The sequence below is a fragment of the Chlorocebus sabaeus genome, chromosome 2 (assembly GCF_047675955.1).
Source record: "Chlorocebus sabaeus isolate Y175 chromosome 2, mChlSab1.0.hap1, whole genome shotgun sequence".
In the NCBI taxonomy this organism is placed as follows: domain Eukaryota; kingdom Metazoa; phylum Chordata; class Mammalia; order Primates; family Cercopithecidae; genus Chlorocebus; species Chlorocebus sabaeus.
In genome coordinates this window covers 35,309,728-35,327,239 of record NC_132905.1, presented here as the reverse complement: position 1 = coordinate 35,327,239, position 17,512 = coordinate 35,309,728, and the positions used below count along the sequence as shown (strand labels likewise).

Below are 17,512 nucleotides of genomic sequence, written 5' to 3'. Positions count from 1 at the left end.
ACCAACCCAAATGCCCATCAATGATAGACTGGATAAAGAAAATATGGCACATATACACCATGGAATACTATGCGGCCTTAAAAAAAATGAGTTCATATCCTTTGCAGAGACATGGATGAAGCTGGAAGTCATCAGTCTCAGCAAATTAACACAGGAACAGAAAACCAAATACTGCATGTCCTCACTCTTAAGTGGGAGCTGAACCATGAGAACACATGGACACAGGGAAGGGAACATCACACACTGGGGCCTGTTGCAGGGGGTGGGGGGTCAAGGGGAGCGAGAGCATTAGGACAAATACCAAATGCATGCAGGGCTTAAAACCTAGATGACGGGTTGATGGGTGCAGCAAACCACCATGGCACATGTATACCTATGTAACAAATCTGCAAGTTCTGCACATGTATCCCAGAACTTAAAGTAAAATAAGAAAATAATAAAAATAAAAGTACTGTAGATGTAATGCTATGATGTCAACTTGTCAAATACATAAAATGGTATGGCCCTATCTCCTCATCTTTCTACTACTAAAGTCAGGCTTGCTCTCTTCCTACTGAAACTTGCACCAATAACTCACACAACAACAAAAACCCATGCCTCATTATATGGCAGATAGGAACGGAGCGAACCCTCCTTTAGAGAGGTGGTATAAGCTAAAAACATAAACAAATGTGAAATTTTGCAGAGTAGAGGAACAGACAGGGGCACTGGATTTAGGGAGGCTTGATGTGAACTCCTGCTTGCTCCAATAGTCTACAGCTGTGTGACCTTAAGAAAGGTGTTTGAAGTCTCTGGGCATCAGTGTCCTCCCTCTGAAATGTGTTCCTATCCCATAACGTTGTCACTGGGATCAAATGAGATACTATAGCACAGTGCCTAGCACATGGTGAACGGCCTTTCACATATCATTAAGGATATTAGAGATCTTCTGGGCATGATGCTGAAGCTTTGAGGTTATGCCTTGGGAGACAAGTAGGCCTTACTTCAAATTGCCTCCTTGGAACTACTGTAGGAGACAGAATCTTGGCCTGGATAGATATGGCTCTGTTCTAGAAGGGCATTTTTATGATAAGTATTTTCTTAAAATACCAACATTCTTACATTTTATAAAACTGTAGGTCCATTTACTCAACTAAAAAAGGCAGCAATGTTCCTCTGGGGTCTGTGCTATTCTAACTGCTGGGGTCACAATAAGACAGGGTTCAGGAGGCAACATGTGTAAAAGCACTTAAAACGGGGACTGGTGTGTAGCAAGGACTAAACAGCGTCAGCCGCTACTATTATTGTTTTTAAAAATAATATCAAATAATTGCCAATTTTTGAGAGGGAATAAATAATGACTGACATTTTAGAAATGATGAAATATATTCTGAATGGTCAGCTTCACAGTTACAGAGAAATTCCAAATCACATGGGTAAAAGCATAGTTTATTAGATGATCAACTCCATACTAAACATATATATATATATATTTTAACCTTTTTCCTATAGGCTGTGCATCTTACTTTCTCTCATGCATGTTACAATTTCCAGTTGATTGTTTAGCTTCTGTGTTATTCATTTATTTTTGACATACTTAAGCCTTCATTTTTATGCAGACAAATCTCTACTATACTATTTTAATAACTTTATACAAAAATAATAATTTTGTTTTCTTTCCAATAGTTACAATACTTCTTAGTGCCCTTTCATTTAGTGCACAGTCTAGAACATCCAGCACAAAGGTGAGTGACTGCAGGATTACAAGAAGATAACGAACTTGGGCTGTGAAGACAGAAGTCCCTAGTTAAGGCTGTGAAGACAGAAGTCCCAGAAGTCCCTTGTTAAAGCCTCGTACTCCCTCTTAGTTAACTATGTGGTGTTAAGTTACTTCACCTTTCTGAGCCTCAGTCCCCTCATCCATAAAACACAGCTAGTGACAATACCTATTTCATAGGTTTGAGATGAGGATTCATCTGTGTAAAACCACTTAGAACTCAGTGCCTGGAATTTTGAAATGCTCAGATGTCAGCTCTTGTTAAAACTGACTTGTCTGGATACAACCTCTGGTGTTTGTTTGTTTTATCATGAGTGATGCTGGTTATCCAGATATTCTTCATAGTGTTAAAAAGGTATTTTTGATTTTACTGTGAGTTTTGTTTTCAAATTAGGAATGGGTATTGAGTTTTAATAAATGACTAAATGATTACTTGGCCTCTAGGAAGAATTCAGGTGTTATTTTTTCCCCATTGACAGGATATATTCTTTTTTTCACATGATGTAATAGGTTTTCTAATATTAAGTGACTCTTTCATTACACTACAATTAGACTGCTGCACACACAGTCACTATGCGGCTGGCCTTTATATTTTGGTGCTGCCTTTGTCAGGTTTTGGTACCAAGATTTCTGTGTATAAAATCATTCAGACTCTTTCGAGCTTTCCATCTGTTCCTTTGCTTTACAGATTTTAGAAACAATTAATTCTCATAAGCACTCAGGGAGGAACAGGCTATCATTATCTCCATAAGCTCATCTCAACCTTGAAACTCCCTGGGTCTAATGTCCTTCTTGGAGAAAGTAGCACTTAGACAAAGTTTTCAACTCCTTTCTTGGTTACTGGTTTACTGTGGCTTCTTACTTCTTACTCCACTGTGAATAAATATACATTTAAATTAAATTGAAAATATAATTTTTTCAGAACATCATGTAATTCATTAGGATTTTAAAGTGTATCAGTAATACAGCTATCTAAAAAACCCTTTGAATATGTTATCCCCTGAATTTAAAACCTAATAATAAAGAGTGTGCAACATTCCCTCTATGATAACATCATCTTTATGTGGGTCAGAAAAGGTGGTACTGTGGCCCACAACAAAAGGCCCTTATCCTGGAGCCTGTCTTAATCCTATTCAGACATGAACGTCCTATAAACAGTGCTGAATGCTTGTGAGCTGTGATTTTAGATACTTCCCTTCTCTTCTAAATCTTATCTATAAATAAATTTTTATGTAGAAAAAGGCATGAGCAGATCCAAAAAAAACCCCAGACAGCTTCTTTGTCTAGCTCTTATATACAGGTGAGCATTTCCATTAGCAACAATGCAACAGGCATGACTAAATGAAAGGCAAAGTAATGATGCAAGTGAAAGTTGCCATAAACAAAGTTTTTATGTTGTAATTATTTTAATGGTGGTTATTTTTTTAAAAATTATTTATTTATTTATTTATTATTTCAATAGGTTTTTGGGGGAACAGGTGGTGTTTGGTTATATGAATAAGTTCTTTAGTGGTGATTTCTGAGATTCTGGTGCACCTATCACCCGAGCAGTGTACACTGTACCCAATGTGTAGTATTTTATCCCTCACCCCCCTCCCACTCTTTCCCCCGAGCCCCCAAAGTCCATTGTATCATTCTTATGCCTTTGCATCCTCAGGGCTTAGTTCCCACTTGTAAGTGAGAAGATATGAAGTTTGATTTTCCATTCCTGAATTACTTCACTTAGAATACTGGTCTCCAATTCCATCCAGGTTGCTGCAAATGTATATAAATATATATATACACACTACACTACCCCCCCATTTTCTTTATCCACTCATTGATTGATGGGCATTTGATATGTTGTAATTTTCAACCAAGTTTATGTATTTAAATTTGTCAACTGTAAATGTTTGCTTGACTTACTACTTTTGGAATGAAGCTCTGGAAACAAATCAAGACTTATTAAAAAATAAAATTCAAGTGGAAAACTTAACTACACACACATTTATCTTTCCTTGAAAAATGAAAAATTTTTGAGATGCTTAAATGGCTGACTTCCCTCTCCCATGAAAAGTTCTCGTGAAGGTGGTGCCTAATCATATGGTGGCTGAGCTGTGCTAATAAGCCCTTGGATCTCTGGCCTCAGTCCGGACTCGGGTTCTGGTCGGAAGGATAAAACTGGCATTTCTAAGTCAACACCAGAGTTTCCTTTTAGGAAGGTAAGACCCTGTGGTGCAGAGCTAATTACACTTTATGTAGCACTCATCTAACTCTACTGACCATATGCTGCGGAACCATGGATTGCAGAAAGCGCTGCATTATTCCTACCATGGAGATGTCTGTCTGTCCATTATCACTGAATAGCTAAAACCCACTTGCTTAAGAGAAAAATAAAGAAAAAAACCTCTTCCAGAGATTCTTTAATCTTTACTCACTGAGGCTTACCTCTCTACGTCTGGAGGCCCAACAACTTTGTTTGATCTTCCAAACCACAGCAGCCACCAGGAGCAAAGAGAGGAAACAACTGTGAGAAAGCAAAGTACTGAGTTATTATCCCAGCCCCCAGAATCAGCACCCATCATTGCCCACACCACAGGCCAGGCAGTGAAAACAGCTCCCAAATGCCACCTCTGGGCTCCCTTCTGATGCTCTGTCACAGCAATGTGCCGGCTCAGGAGGCAATGAGTGAGACAACTTCGGTGAGCCAGGCTTCCTAGCCAGGCCTCTAGACTGTATTGTTCCCACGTGGTACTCAGAGAGAGCCCTGACCTTCCACTCGGCCTTTATCACAATGGCCCACAGTGGCTTATCCCAAATAAGAAAAATAATTCTAAGATAATTACAACAAATATTAGTCATGCTGTTTATTCAAGTTAGCAAACATTTACTGGTAAAATCTAAGAAGGTGAAAAAGTTAATTATTAAAGTAACAATCAACTTTTCATAAGGAAGAGGCAAACAGAAGAAGAAATGTGTATAATTTTTAGTGTATATTCAATATTTTTACAAATATGTATTTTTAAATAAAACACATTTGAAATGATCAAACCCAAGCCAACAACTTTCTTACAAATATTAAGAGAAAATAACTCCTAGTGACCTTAATAGTTGCAGAGGATTTCAATGCTCTCTCATGTATAAACCAGGTGTGGAATGATTTGAAAAGCAACAGTGATGGCAAAGAGAATAGCTGACTTGCGGTTAAAAGGAAGAACGAGTTTAACAAGTAAAAAAAATAGATAACTGCTATAACTGCATTTTTACTCATTAACTTGTAAAAGGGGCTAGCTACAGGGTATTTTTCCAGAGTGCTACATGCAGACATAAGGCTCTCTGCCAGTGTCATCAAGGTACTCTCTTGCTGGCTGAGCTCTGCGTTTGTAGGATGGGGTCAGCTTCATGAATGGCACCTCAGTGCACCCAAGTGCTGATACCAACACAGCCCTCCTGGGCTGGCTGGATAAAGGGACTCTAAGATGCTAGGATGACTGAACTGCCCTTACCTCAAGGCTCCCTCAAGGCTCACTGCCTCCCTAAGGGGTACAAGGGTGCAGACCCCTCCAATGGGTGCCCTGACAAAAGGCAATTCAACAGGATTGCCTTCCAAACCCCCCAGGATCGTCACTTGGTGGAAAGCCTTCATCTCTGGGCCTTTCTGCTATCAGGACACTGGCAACTCTTCTCTCTGACAGTCTACAATGTCTTTTTTTTTGAGACAGAGTCTCGCTCTGTCACCCAGGCTGGAGTGCAGTGGCATGATCTCAGCTCACTGCAACCTCCGCTTCCCAGGTTCAAGCGATTCTATTCTCCTCTTTTAGCCTCCCGAGTAGCTTGGACTACAGGTGTGTGCCATCACGCCCAGCTAATTTTTGTATTTTTAGTGGAGACGAGATTTCACCAAGTTGGCCAGTCTGGTCTCGAACTCCTAACCTCAAGTGATCTGCCTACTTTGGCAAAGATTACAGGCCTCACATGACTGGCCTACATTGTCTTTTTAATCAATACTTTAATTGGGTCAGGTCCTGTTCTAGGCTCATGGAAAACACTGATAAACAGAGCAAAGACTACTGTCCCATGGAGTTTACATTCCAGCAGGTGGAGACAAACAGTAAGTAAATAAGCAAATTACAGAGCATGCCAAAAGGTAGGTAAGTGCTACAGAAATAAAAAGATGGTAAGAGCAGGGGGTTCAAGAGTACCAGTGGCACTCCAGAGCAGGAGGGTCAGAGTAGCTGGGCCTTTCTTTCTCAGAAGGTGACATTTGAGCAACAACTTGGAGAAGGTATGGGAGGTGGCTCATGGACGCCTGCAAAAGTGCATCTGGAAAAAGGGGCAGTCAGTGCAAAGCCCGAAGCAAGGCTGTGCCTGGGATGGCTTGGGGAGCCTCAGGAGGCCAGCATGTTTGGAGTGGGGTGTGTAAGGCCAGAGATAAATGCAGAGAGAAGGGTGAGGGTGAAGGGCAGATCATGTGAGGCACTGCAGGCATTATGAGGGCACTGGGAGAGAAAGCCAGTGCAGGTTTTTAAACAGAAGTGTTGTGATTTAATGTTTGCTGACAAGACCATTAGGGGTGCAATGGCATTATCAGGGAGACCAGCAGTCTAGGTGAGATGATGGTGGCTCAAACCAGGGCAGTGGTAGCAGAGGTGTGAAAAGCACTTTGGAATCTGGACATATCAGGAGATCCATTTTAGACATGCAGAACCCTGAGACATCTACCGGACAGCCCGGGGAGATATCCTGGGCAGACATTCTAACCTGGAGGCTGGCTGCCAGGTCTGGGCTGGGCATGGCATTTGGAAAGCATCAGGATATATATGGTATTTCAAGCAATAAACCTGGCCACGGTCACTAAGAGAGTGAATACAGATAGACGAGAATGTCCTGGGGCTGCCCTAACAATGAGAAGTTGGGGAGAACAGGAAGAACCAGTAAAGAGGTCTGAGAATAACCTTCTCAGTCTTTCTTGGCTTCCGTGTGTAATCCTGATTTTTGTCATTTTTATTTTAATAGATAAACATAAGGAGGCAGCAAATTCACAAGGAAAAGCACGAAGCCAACGGGAACAGCTTCTAAGTTGGTCAAGAGCCTGTTGCCGCTGCTGAGAGGCGAGGACCCTGGTGTCACTCAGAAGCCTCTCTTGGGTCCACCTGTAATACAGTTGGTGCCTGCTTCCCTCTCAGAGAAGGTGAGAGGGCCCTTCTGTATTCAATGCAGATCTGTTGACAACACCAGTTACCCAGTTCTTTCTACTTGCTCCTCCAGCTACAAGAAGTGACAGAACAGCAAGCAAGGGAGAGTCTCTTATTTCCCTCTTTATAGAGGCTCCTTCCTGAGGCTGGAAAAGCATCTCATTAGGACACAAAGAGGTCTCAACAGACTGCATCAGGACCTAGAGTTTACTTCTCTGTGCCCTGAGTCTGGAAATACTTTTTCTAACTCACCTTACATTGATTTTCTCATTTGAATCATCGAATTTCCCCCCGACTTTTATTCTCTTTTCCATATATTAGCCATTTTTCAGAGTGCTTAGGATTATCTGGATACCTTTCCCCTTTTCCTTATAGGCTCCATTTTGAATTCCTTTGGACCAGGCTGGGAGCAGTGGCTCACGCTGGCAATCCCAGCACCTTGGGAGGCTGAGATGGGAGGACTGCTTGAGGCCAGAAGTTTAAGACCAGCCTGGGCAATATAGGGAGAACCCAACTCTACAAAAAAGAAAATATTAGCTGGGCATGATGGTGCATCCCTGTAGTCCCAGCTCTACTTGGGAGACTGAGGTGAGGAGGACTGCTTGAGACCAGCCCAGGAGTTTGAGGCTGTAGAGGGCTAGGATTGCACCACTGTGTTTCAGCCTGGGCAACAGAGACCCTATCTCAAAAAAAAAAAAAAAAAAAAAAAAAAAAAAAAAGCTAAATAAATTCTTTTAGACATAGTTAACTTGCTCTGGGAAAATATTTTCTTCCCCATGTCATGAAAATAACTCTATTCTTAGCTAAAAGTTTATCATCACTAGTTAGTAAACATTGTCTAGAAAAACCAAAGTTCCGGATTCTTTTCCAGAATTTCAACCGCCACAAGGGAGAAGTAATGAAAATGCCATCTGTCCTTGTTTACTACATGAGAGGCCATGGGCCTGAAAAATACTTCCCCCATGTATTCTGATAGTGTCATTCGGTCGTCCAGGGACTGAACGTCCAGTAGAAGTGGCTGGTCCTCACCGGGCTGGTACTTGGCAGCAGGGCCATCTTATTCCATACACATGCTCTAAGAATTTAAGGATGTCTACTAAGTGGAGCTAGAATACAGCCCCTATATCCCTTAAAAGCAAGCCACTGACACAAGCTTTTTTCCCTGAGAGGTTGGTGCCTATGGTTCCTCCTTACTCTGCACTTATCCTGAAGAGTCTAAGTTTACCTGCCACAAATATCTTACCACATTATGTACTAGATGCTGAAGGCGTGTGTGTATAGGACTGAACGAGAGACAGTGCCCTGCTCCCCTGAAGCTTGGTCTATTGACCCAGATATTAAGCAAGTAAACATATGAATATATTCTTCAAAGTGTGATGAATACCATGATGAAAAATAATACAGTTCTACGGGAGAGAGGAACAAGGGGAGACAATTTAGCTTAGCCCTTAGAATTTTCAGACAGACAGGAGTGTCTTTTGTGTGCTAATGAATGACTCATGGGGAGAGGGGCCTAAAGAGCCTCAAATGTGGGCTGGTCACCAGAAAACCCAACTAGGTGGTTAGTGGGTTAGAACTTTCAGCCCCATCCCCCAACCTCCAGGAAGGGGAAAGGGGCTGGAGATGAGTTCAGTCACCAATAGAAAGTGATTTCATCCATCCTGCCTATGTAATGAAACTTCAATAAAAAAACTCAGAATGATGAGGCTTAGGGGAGCTTCCGGGATAATGAACATATCCACGTGCAGGGAGGAGGCTTGTCCAGAGAGGGCATGAAAGAGCTGTGCTCACCCACCTCCATGCCTTGTGCTATTCATGTCTTCCATTTGGCGGTTCCTGAGTTGTACCCTGTATAATAAGACTGTAATTCTATGTATAGTGCTCTCCTGAGTTCTGTGAGCTGTTCTAACAAATTGTCAAATCTTGGAGTGAGCAGTCACCAGAAGCCCTGAATTTGTAGTTGGCCCAGTAGCAGTGAGGTAGCCTGGGGACCCATGTGTGCTTAGTGTCTGAAGTGGGAGCAGTCTTATGGAACTGAGCCCCTAATCTGCAGGATTTGCTTCAACTATGGGTAGTGTCAAAATGGAACTGAACTGTGGGACACTGGAGAGAGAATTGGAGAATTTGTTATTGTCTGGAAAAATCAACCAAGGCATGAAAGTATACAGAATGAAGGGTAGTGGGAAGAGTGTTCTAGAAAATAGGATAAGCATGTACAAATGTTCAGTGTAGGGCAAGAGCCTGTGCTTTTGAGGACATAGGAGATGCCCCTGGTAGCAGAAATGTGGAAGAATAGAGTGCAAGCTGAATGTGGAGAAGTAAGCAGAGGCCAGTTCACCCAGGATGCTGAATTTTATTTTAGATACAACAGGAAGGTAAGGTGCTAGACATATGTTCTTTAAAGGTCTTCTCTGGACTTTTTGTGGATTCTGGAGGGGCTAAAGTCAACTGAAGGTCCAGGCAAGACTGTGATGCTAGGGTTGGTGGGGTGGGGAATGGAGGTGGAGAGTGCACTGATGGCTGTAGCTCTGGGGCCTGGTAAGGGAGTGCCTGATGAGTGAAAGCAAGAGAAGTGGCTTGGAACCGGCAGAGCCATGTTGCCAATTAGTGAGGTGGGGAACGCTGGTGAGGAAGGATGGAACTGGTCACTTCTGGGCATGTTGTGTTGCAGATGGGGAAGGCAGGGTTCAGTCAGAGAACACAGAGAAGATGACCAGGGTCAAGGTCTAGGAAAAAATCAACAGTGAGAGGCTGAATAGAAAAGACTGCACAGTAGGGAGGCCAAGAAGCAGCGGTAGGGCAGCATGCGTCACAGACGGCTGGAAGAGTCTCGCTCACAAAGCGGTCAGTTGGTTGATACCACTGAGAAATCAAGAAGAGGAGAACCAAACAGTATCCTTTGGATTTGGCAATATAGTGTCCTGCTTAATCTGTGGGGTTACATTCCCAGCCTCCCAGTGGATGCCTGAAATAATGGATAGTACTGACCCCTACATATACTATGATTTTTAGATCTGATAACCAAGACACTAGCAGGCGGGTAGCATAGGGGTATGGATACACTGAATCAAGGGATGATTCCTATCCCAGGTGGGACAAAGCAGGATGGCATGACATTTCATCACACTACTCAGAATGGAGTACAATTTAAAACTTATAAATTATTTCTGGAATTTTCCACTTAATGTTTGGACTACAGCTGACCCTGAGTAACTGAAACTGTGGAAAGTGAAACCACAGATAAGGGAGGTTATATATGCTAGTTACTCTCAACAAAAAACCCAGATGGGGCATAGGGATGGCAGTCTGACTGGAGAGGGCTGAAAAGTAAAAAAAGATGCTCCAAGCGCAGAACCCATGGATAGAAGGGAGAGGGTGGTTTCTGAAAACTGCCAGAGTGTTCATGGGCAGCTGCATTCTGAGTGGCCACACCAGACAGTGTCTTCCCCTCCTCTGCCTGAGCCGAGCGGTGGAGGTAAGGCAGTGAGTGCTGGCCCTGGGCCAGGGAGGCCAAGCAGGATAGGGGCTCTCGTTCAGCACAACCCACCACATGCTGCCCCTGCTCCACACTCACTGCAGGCTGAGGCAAACGGAAACAGTACACATGGGCAAACATGGAATCCTCAACACAACCAAAAATCAGACATTTTGAGAAAAACGAACATTATGCAAGAGAGGTGCCAAACCGCAAATCTGAGGAACAGTTATTCACAGCAAAAAATAAGGCTCCAAAAGCAAATAAAATTATTAATCTTGCAAAGGAATATGAAAGGAAATTTCATTCATAAAACCAAAACAGGCTGTTAGAAAAAATATATTAGAATTAAAATGTAAAATAAAACAACTCATTGCATGGGCTCCAAGAAATGGATCTAACTTTGAGTAAATTAATGGGCTTGAACGTACTGCTGAGGAGCTCACCTAGAGCTCAGAGCAAAAGGAAAACGAGAAAGTGAGAGTCCAGTTAAGAAGTATGGAGGAAAGATGCAGAATCTCCCCCATTCATCTAACAGAAAATTCTAGAACAAGCAAATAGAATTAAAGGAGAGGAAACAATCAAAGAAATACAAGGTAATGTTGCAAAACTGCAGAAAGACTCCAGTCTTCACACTGAAAGGCTCCCCACAAGTATCAAATTCTTTCCAACAATTTCTCTGAGAGAATTACTCTAGGACATAGTTCCACCCAACAAAAATACGCAAAGAAGGGGAAGACATGAAGCACATAAAAACAAAATGGTAAAACTTATAAAAACTGTCCCTCCATGATGTAAAATACTGTAATTACAATGTAGAATTTAAATGCCAGGTAACTCCTATTTAGGTGGTTATAAGTGATTGTGGGGGAATAAAGATGGGGATCTCTCAGAACCCTAAAGCAGCCAGCCCCTGTAGGAATTGGGATCATGGAGGTACCAAGAGTAGGGGCCATGCTCACATTATCTCAGCAGTCTCAGAATATCTGTCTTCTTTCCCATCTGGCCACCTATGCTTTCGCCTGCACATAAATGGGTGCAATACCATCCCAGTCTCTGACTCCATATAACTTGCAACTAACTCAGGGTTTCTCAATGCCAGCTGAACATCAGAACCACTGGAAAGCCTTTAAAATTCAGGGCCTATACCACAACAATTAGACCAGCATCTCTGGGGGGTAAGGCCCAGGCTGCTGCTGCTTTTAAGCTTCCCATTGGTTCTAATGTGTAGCTAGGGCTGAGTCATGCGATAACTGCTCCAAGCTCTCATAATCCAGTTTAAATTTTTGGGAGACCTCTAATTGGCCTTGTTCATCTCTGCAGGTCATATTGTAGATTAGTCTATACATCAGCTGCCCTTAAGATTTAGACTGTTAAATAACTGCATTACAGGGTGATTAGTGCTATAACACGAATAGAGTGGAGTCCAAGAGGGATAGTCTCTGGAGTAAATGTGACAGAAGACTTTACAGAGTAGACAATTATGTTGGGTTGTGAAGGAGTAATATGACAGGTCAGCGGGGTTGGGGGTGCATATATCCACTTTTCCTCTCCATTTGCCTCAAAGGCCCTGCTGTTCACATAGCCAAAAAGGAAGGAAATTACAACTTCAAAGGGACTCATAATTTGGTGGAAGTCACAGGACAAAGCTTCATGAAATACTGAATTTGTAGGAACGTAAGATGATTCTTTGGCCCTGGGAGAACCATGGGAGATGGCTGGCATCAGTGAGTCCGTGCTGTTCAGCACTAAGCAGAAGAAAAATATGGGAGGAGATTTTAGGATTTTAATTTTTCTGTGATAACAGGATAGACAGTGGTTTCCTTTTGGAATCTACATTTCTGTGGAAAGAACAGACTTCCTTGTGAACGGGAGGAGTTTCACCAAATTTCCAACATTCCACATTACTGGCACTGTGTCAGTTGGGGGAGGTTTCTGCAGTACCCTCGAAGCTCCAATGAGCTGAGCTCGGCATACTCTGAAAAAGGTTACAATAGAGGGTGAGTTCCTGGCTTAGTGGATGGTGCAGCCTTGGAGCTGAGGGAGTGATACTCTGTCTTGATGCACCACAAGTTTGTGGAAGTCTATCCATTTAGAAAATGGATAGACTCCACTTGCCTCAAATGGAGAGGCAAATAGACTAAATTTGCCTAAAATTTATAAAATAGTAAAACTATACCCAGATAAATTAAAGATGGATAAAAGAGGAACTAAACATTAAAAACAAACAAACAAAAAACAGTAACAGATAAAACACCCATGAAGAAAATATAGGGAAAGACTGACAGATATATCTGGTGAAAAATACCATAAATGGGATTAAAAAACAAACAGCTGATTAGAACAGAGATAGAAAGACACACAAACATACATGCTCACACATGTACACACAGGCATGCACAAATATAAAGAGTTCCTAAATTTCAGTAAGAAAAAAAGGCAAACATCGCAATAGAAATACGAGCAAAGGATATGAACAAGAACTATAATATACCAGTAAACATCACTAATAATTAAAGAAATCAAATTAAAACAAGATACCACTGACACCTCCCAGACTGGCAAAATTAAAAACAATGACAACTTCCACTGTTGCTAAGAGTAACAGAAACAGGCACGCTCATTCTTGCCATAGGAGTGAAAATTCATGCCATTGCTGTGAAGGGCCATTTGGCAGTGCTTCTGCATCTTGATACACCCATTATAGGATAAAAAACGATCCCAGAAAGATATTCACAGAAAAATGCAAAGACATATGCAATAAAAAAAAACAAAAAACAAAAAACAAAAAAAAAAACAAACTGAAGACAAATAAGAGTCAGTTGAAAGAAGAAATGATTAAAAAAATATGCTACATTCAAACTATGGGAAAAGTTGCTTTAAAAAAAACGAGGTAAATCTCCACATGGGAGAAGTAAAACACGTAACACTGAGTAAAAAAGCAAGTTGTAGAACAACATGTAAGGAGGTAGCCCATTTTATAAGTCAAAGAAGTCAGAAAAAAACACAATTTATGTGCAGCATACACACATAGAGAAAAACTTTTGGAAATAGAAACAACAAAATGTTAACAGTGGTAGTTTCCAGAGAGTGACTTGGGGAAATTTTGAATTTTTACTTTATTTTTATATTACCTAAGTTTTACGATGAATATAAATTACTTTTGGTAGTGTACAATATCAGAATTCTTATCTTCATGATGGTTCTCTATTTTAAAAAGTCTTAAGATTTAATATTTTTGCTTTAAAATATTTGGATTAGTGTAGCATATTTATTATACCTTTTTGTGCTGTCTTTATACATTCTTTCCCTTTGCATTCTCTACATAATTGCTATCCAATATAAATTTAATGTGAGTCACATATGTAATTTTAAGTGTCATAGTAATCATAGTAAACAATAAAAACAGCTTTTTCTGAACATTATGACATTAAAACATTATGAAATTAATTTTAATAATATATTTTTATTTAACCCAAGACAGGTAGAACATCGTTTCAACATGTGATCAACATACAAATTATTGAGTCATTTTACACTCTTATTTTCTACTAAGACTTCAAAACCTCGTGTTTTATACTTCTAAGCCATCTTAATTTGAACACTAAATTTTCATTAAAAATATTTGATGTTTTTCAATTTTATAAAACATTTGAAGAGATTCATATATCCAAGTTGTGGTGACCACACTTACAAGTGTTCCAATGAATGAACTGAATATCAGTTTTTAAATTATATTTAAATTAATTAAAATTAAGTAGGATGAAAATTCAGTTGCTTAGTCAAGGGTCACAAGCCACATGTGACTAGTGGCTTTCAAGTCTGTACTGACCTTGTAGCTTCTTATTTACTACTATCTACTTTGTATTTTCATTTAATTTTTCCTCACTTAAGGCCAATTGGAGTCTTTTAAACTTTGATCCTTGGTTATGTATTATATCCTACTGGTCAATCTCATTTCGTGCCAGTACCACAGTGATCACTGTAGCTTGACAAAATGTTCACTATCTGGGAGGGATAGTGGGCTGTCTCACTCTAGGACTCATTTTTTTCTTGGTCATTCTTTCTTCATCTAATTATGCTGTAAGTTTGAACAATTTTATCTATCAAAGGAATACAAATGTGAATTTATTTTTTGGGGGTGAAATAGAGAAATAGAATTGATTTTTCCCTTAGACATACTGAATGCCTTTATTTAAATTTTTAAAAAACATTTTTATTGATATATAATAGTTGTACATATTTTGCGGGTACATGTGATATTTTGATCCCTGTATACAATGTGTAATGATCCAATCAGGGTAATTGGGATATCTATCACCTCAAACATTTATCTTTTTTGTTTATGAAGTTCTTTTATCTTCTTCCAATATTAGATGAACACAACTAGTTGCTTCTTAGTGGAGAGGTCATCACTCAGAAAATAATTAAAGACCATAGAGGAAGGGATCTCTCACACTTTGGAGAACAAAATGCATTAGCAACTGAGGTAAAAAAAAAAAAAAAAAATTACAAGTGAACTTTATACTGAAAACGGCAAGTTAAGAATTTGTCAGTAACTCTATTTCTCAATCTCATCAGCCCACAGGAGGCAAACACAGGCCTGTCAGGATGTCCATGGATCTTGACAGGAGGCCATCTGCTTCCAGCATCACTCAGGAAAGAACTTCTTTCATGGTAAAGAGGGTAGAGGGCCACCTAATGGCTTTCTATAGGAAATACAATCATACGGTTTTCATGCCACCATCTGTCCTTACTGATAAGAGCTCCAAGAATATGTCTCTGAACAATGCAGAATTGATATTTTACATTTCTTGAGTAGAACAACTTTGTACTTACTTTTTTTTTTTTGAGACGGAGTCTCGCTTTGTCACCCAGGCTAGAGTGCAGTGGCCGGATCTCAGCTCACTGCAAGCTCCGCCTCCCAGGTTCACGCCATTCTCCTGCCTCAGCCTCCCACGTAGCTGGGACTACAGGCGCCCGCCACCTCGCCCGGCTAGTTTTTTGTATTTTTAGTAGAGACGGCGTTTCACCATGTTAGCCAGGATGGTCTCGATCTCCTGACCCCGTGATCCGCCCGTCTCGGCCTCCCAAAGTGCTGGGATTACAGGCTTGAGCCACCGCGCCCGGCCTGTACTTACTATTTCTAATACTTTATCTGCAGATACTTTTGAATTTCTACAAATGCACTCATGTCACAAGTAATAATGATTTTGATTTTTCCTTCCCAATTCTCATATTTTATTTTTCTTGTGTTACTGTACTGGTTAGAGCTTCGAGCACAATGCTGAGTAGAAGTGACAGTGGATCTCTGTCTTGTTCCCAAACTCAAACTTCTAACATTCTACCATTAAGAAAGTGGTTTTCTGTTGACTTTATCAGTGTTCAAGAAGTTTCTCTTTCCAGTTTTCTCAGAAGTTTTAAAAAAATGAATGGGTATTAAATTTTATCAAATGCTTTATCTCCTCCGTTGATTAAGATGATCACAGTATTCTCCTTTTTTTTTTTTTTTTGAGATGGAGTCTTGCACTGTCGCCCAGGCTGGAGTGCAGTGGTGTGATCTCGGCTCACTGCAACCTCTGCCTCCCGGGTTCATGCCACTCTCCTGCCTCAGCCTCCTGAGTAGCTGGGATTACAGGCACCCACCACCGCACTCAGCTAAATTTTTTGTATTTTTAGTAGAGACGGGGTTTCACCATATTAGCCAGGATGGTCTCGATCTCCTGACCTCATGATCTGCCCACCTCAGCCTCCCAAAGTGCTGGGATTATAGGCGTGAGCCACTGCACCTGGCCTAAAAAGGTTATGTTACCAGTGAAGCCACCTGGGGCCTCGAGTTTTCACTATGACAAAACTTAAATTAGTATTGTTTTTAAAAATGGATACAGAACTATTCAGGCTTCTTACTTCTGAGTCAATTTTGGCAAGTTGCATATTTTTCTTTTAATGGTCCCATTCCATCTGTTTCATTTTCAAATTCATTCACATAAAGTTGTTCATCAAATATCCTTCTGGAGGAAAAAAATGTCTGCGGGATTTGGAGGAATGCCCCCCTTTTTATTTCTTACATTGGCTACATATTCCTTCTCTCTTTTTTCCTGGTTAATCTTGCCAGGGGTTTGTCAATATTATTCTTACTCTTTTCAAAGATCCAATTCACAGTTTTTAAGATCCTCTCTACTGTACTTCTTCCCTTAGATAATTAATTTTTGCTCTTATTTATATTTTTCTTTCTTCTACTTCTTTAGGTTTAATTAGCAGTTCTTTTTCTGAGTTACTGAGAGGAATGTTTTTTCTTTTCTAATATTGCTTTTAAAGCAGTGATTTTCAACCTTAGTTGCACACTGGAATCACCTGGAGAGTTTTCAAATGTTTGGAGTGCACCCCTAGAGGTTCTGAGTCAAATGGTCTGAAAAGTGGCTTGGATATCAAAAGCTCCCCAAGTGATTCTAGGTGCAGCTAAGATTGAGAACCACAGATTTAAAGCTATAACCTCTAAGTACAACTTTAACTGCATCCCACAAGTTTTCAATATTTTCTTCATCAACTAAATAATCTCAAAATTTATGTTCTGATTTAATTTATATACATTTTGAGTGCGGTGGTTCATGCCTGTAATCCCAGCTGAGGCGGGTGGATCACTTGAGGTCAGGAGTTCAAGATCAGCTTGGCCAACATGGTGAAACCCCGTCTCTACTAAAAATACAAAAATTAGCCATGCATGGTGGCACGTGCCTGTAATCTCAGTTACTTAGGAGGCTGAGGCAGGAGAACTGCTTGAATCTAGGAGGCGGAGGTTGCAGTGAGCCAAGATCATGACACTGCACTCTAGCCTGGGCGACAGAGAGAGACTCAGTTTCAAAAAAAAGAAATAATAATTTATATGCATTTCAAAAATAGCAAATGCAATGCATGGTTTGAGAAGTCAGGTAAATGGTACCTTTGGGGAAGAGGCAGGGGGTTATGAGTGAGGGGAAACACAAGAGGAACTTCTAAAGTATTGGTTAATATTAACTCGTGTTTTGAGTGAACAAGAGAATGGAACAGATGGAAAACTATATACAACTTGCCAAAACTGACATAGAAGAAATAAGGAGCCTGAAATGT

At 40.6% G+C, this 17,512-nt stretch overlaps 1 protein-coding gene across 4 annotated transcripts in view; it reads right to left on the bottom strand.

The window, feature by feature from the left end:
- ATRN (attractin) overlaps positions 1 to 17,512 on the bottom strand; it is a 189,946-nt gene that overhangs the window by 12,543 nt on the left and 159,891 nt on the right. For 2 of the 4 annotated variants that reach the window (XM_073007331.1, XM_073007334.1), the window contains exon 26: positions 4,184 to 4,262. In XM_073007331.1, coding sequence (XP_072863432.1) covers positions 4,184 to 4,262 — 79 coding nt within the window. Of the gene's footprint in view, positions 1 to 4,183; positions 4,263 to 13,311; positions 15,115 to 17,512 lie in introns of those variants that run through there. The other 2 variants (XM_073007336.1, XM_073007338.1) reach the window with 2 other exon arrangements.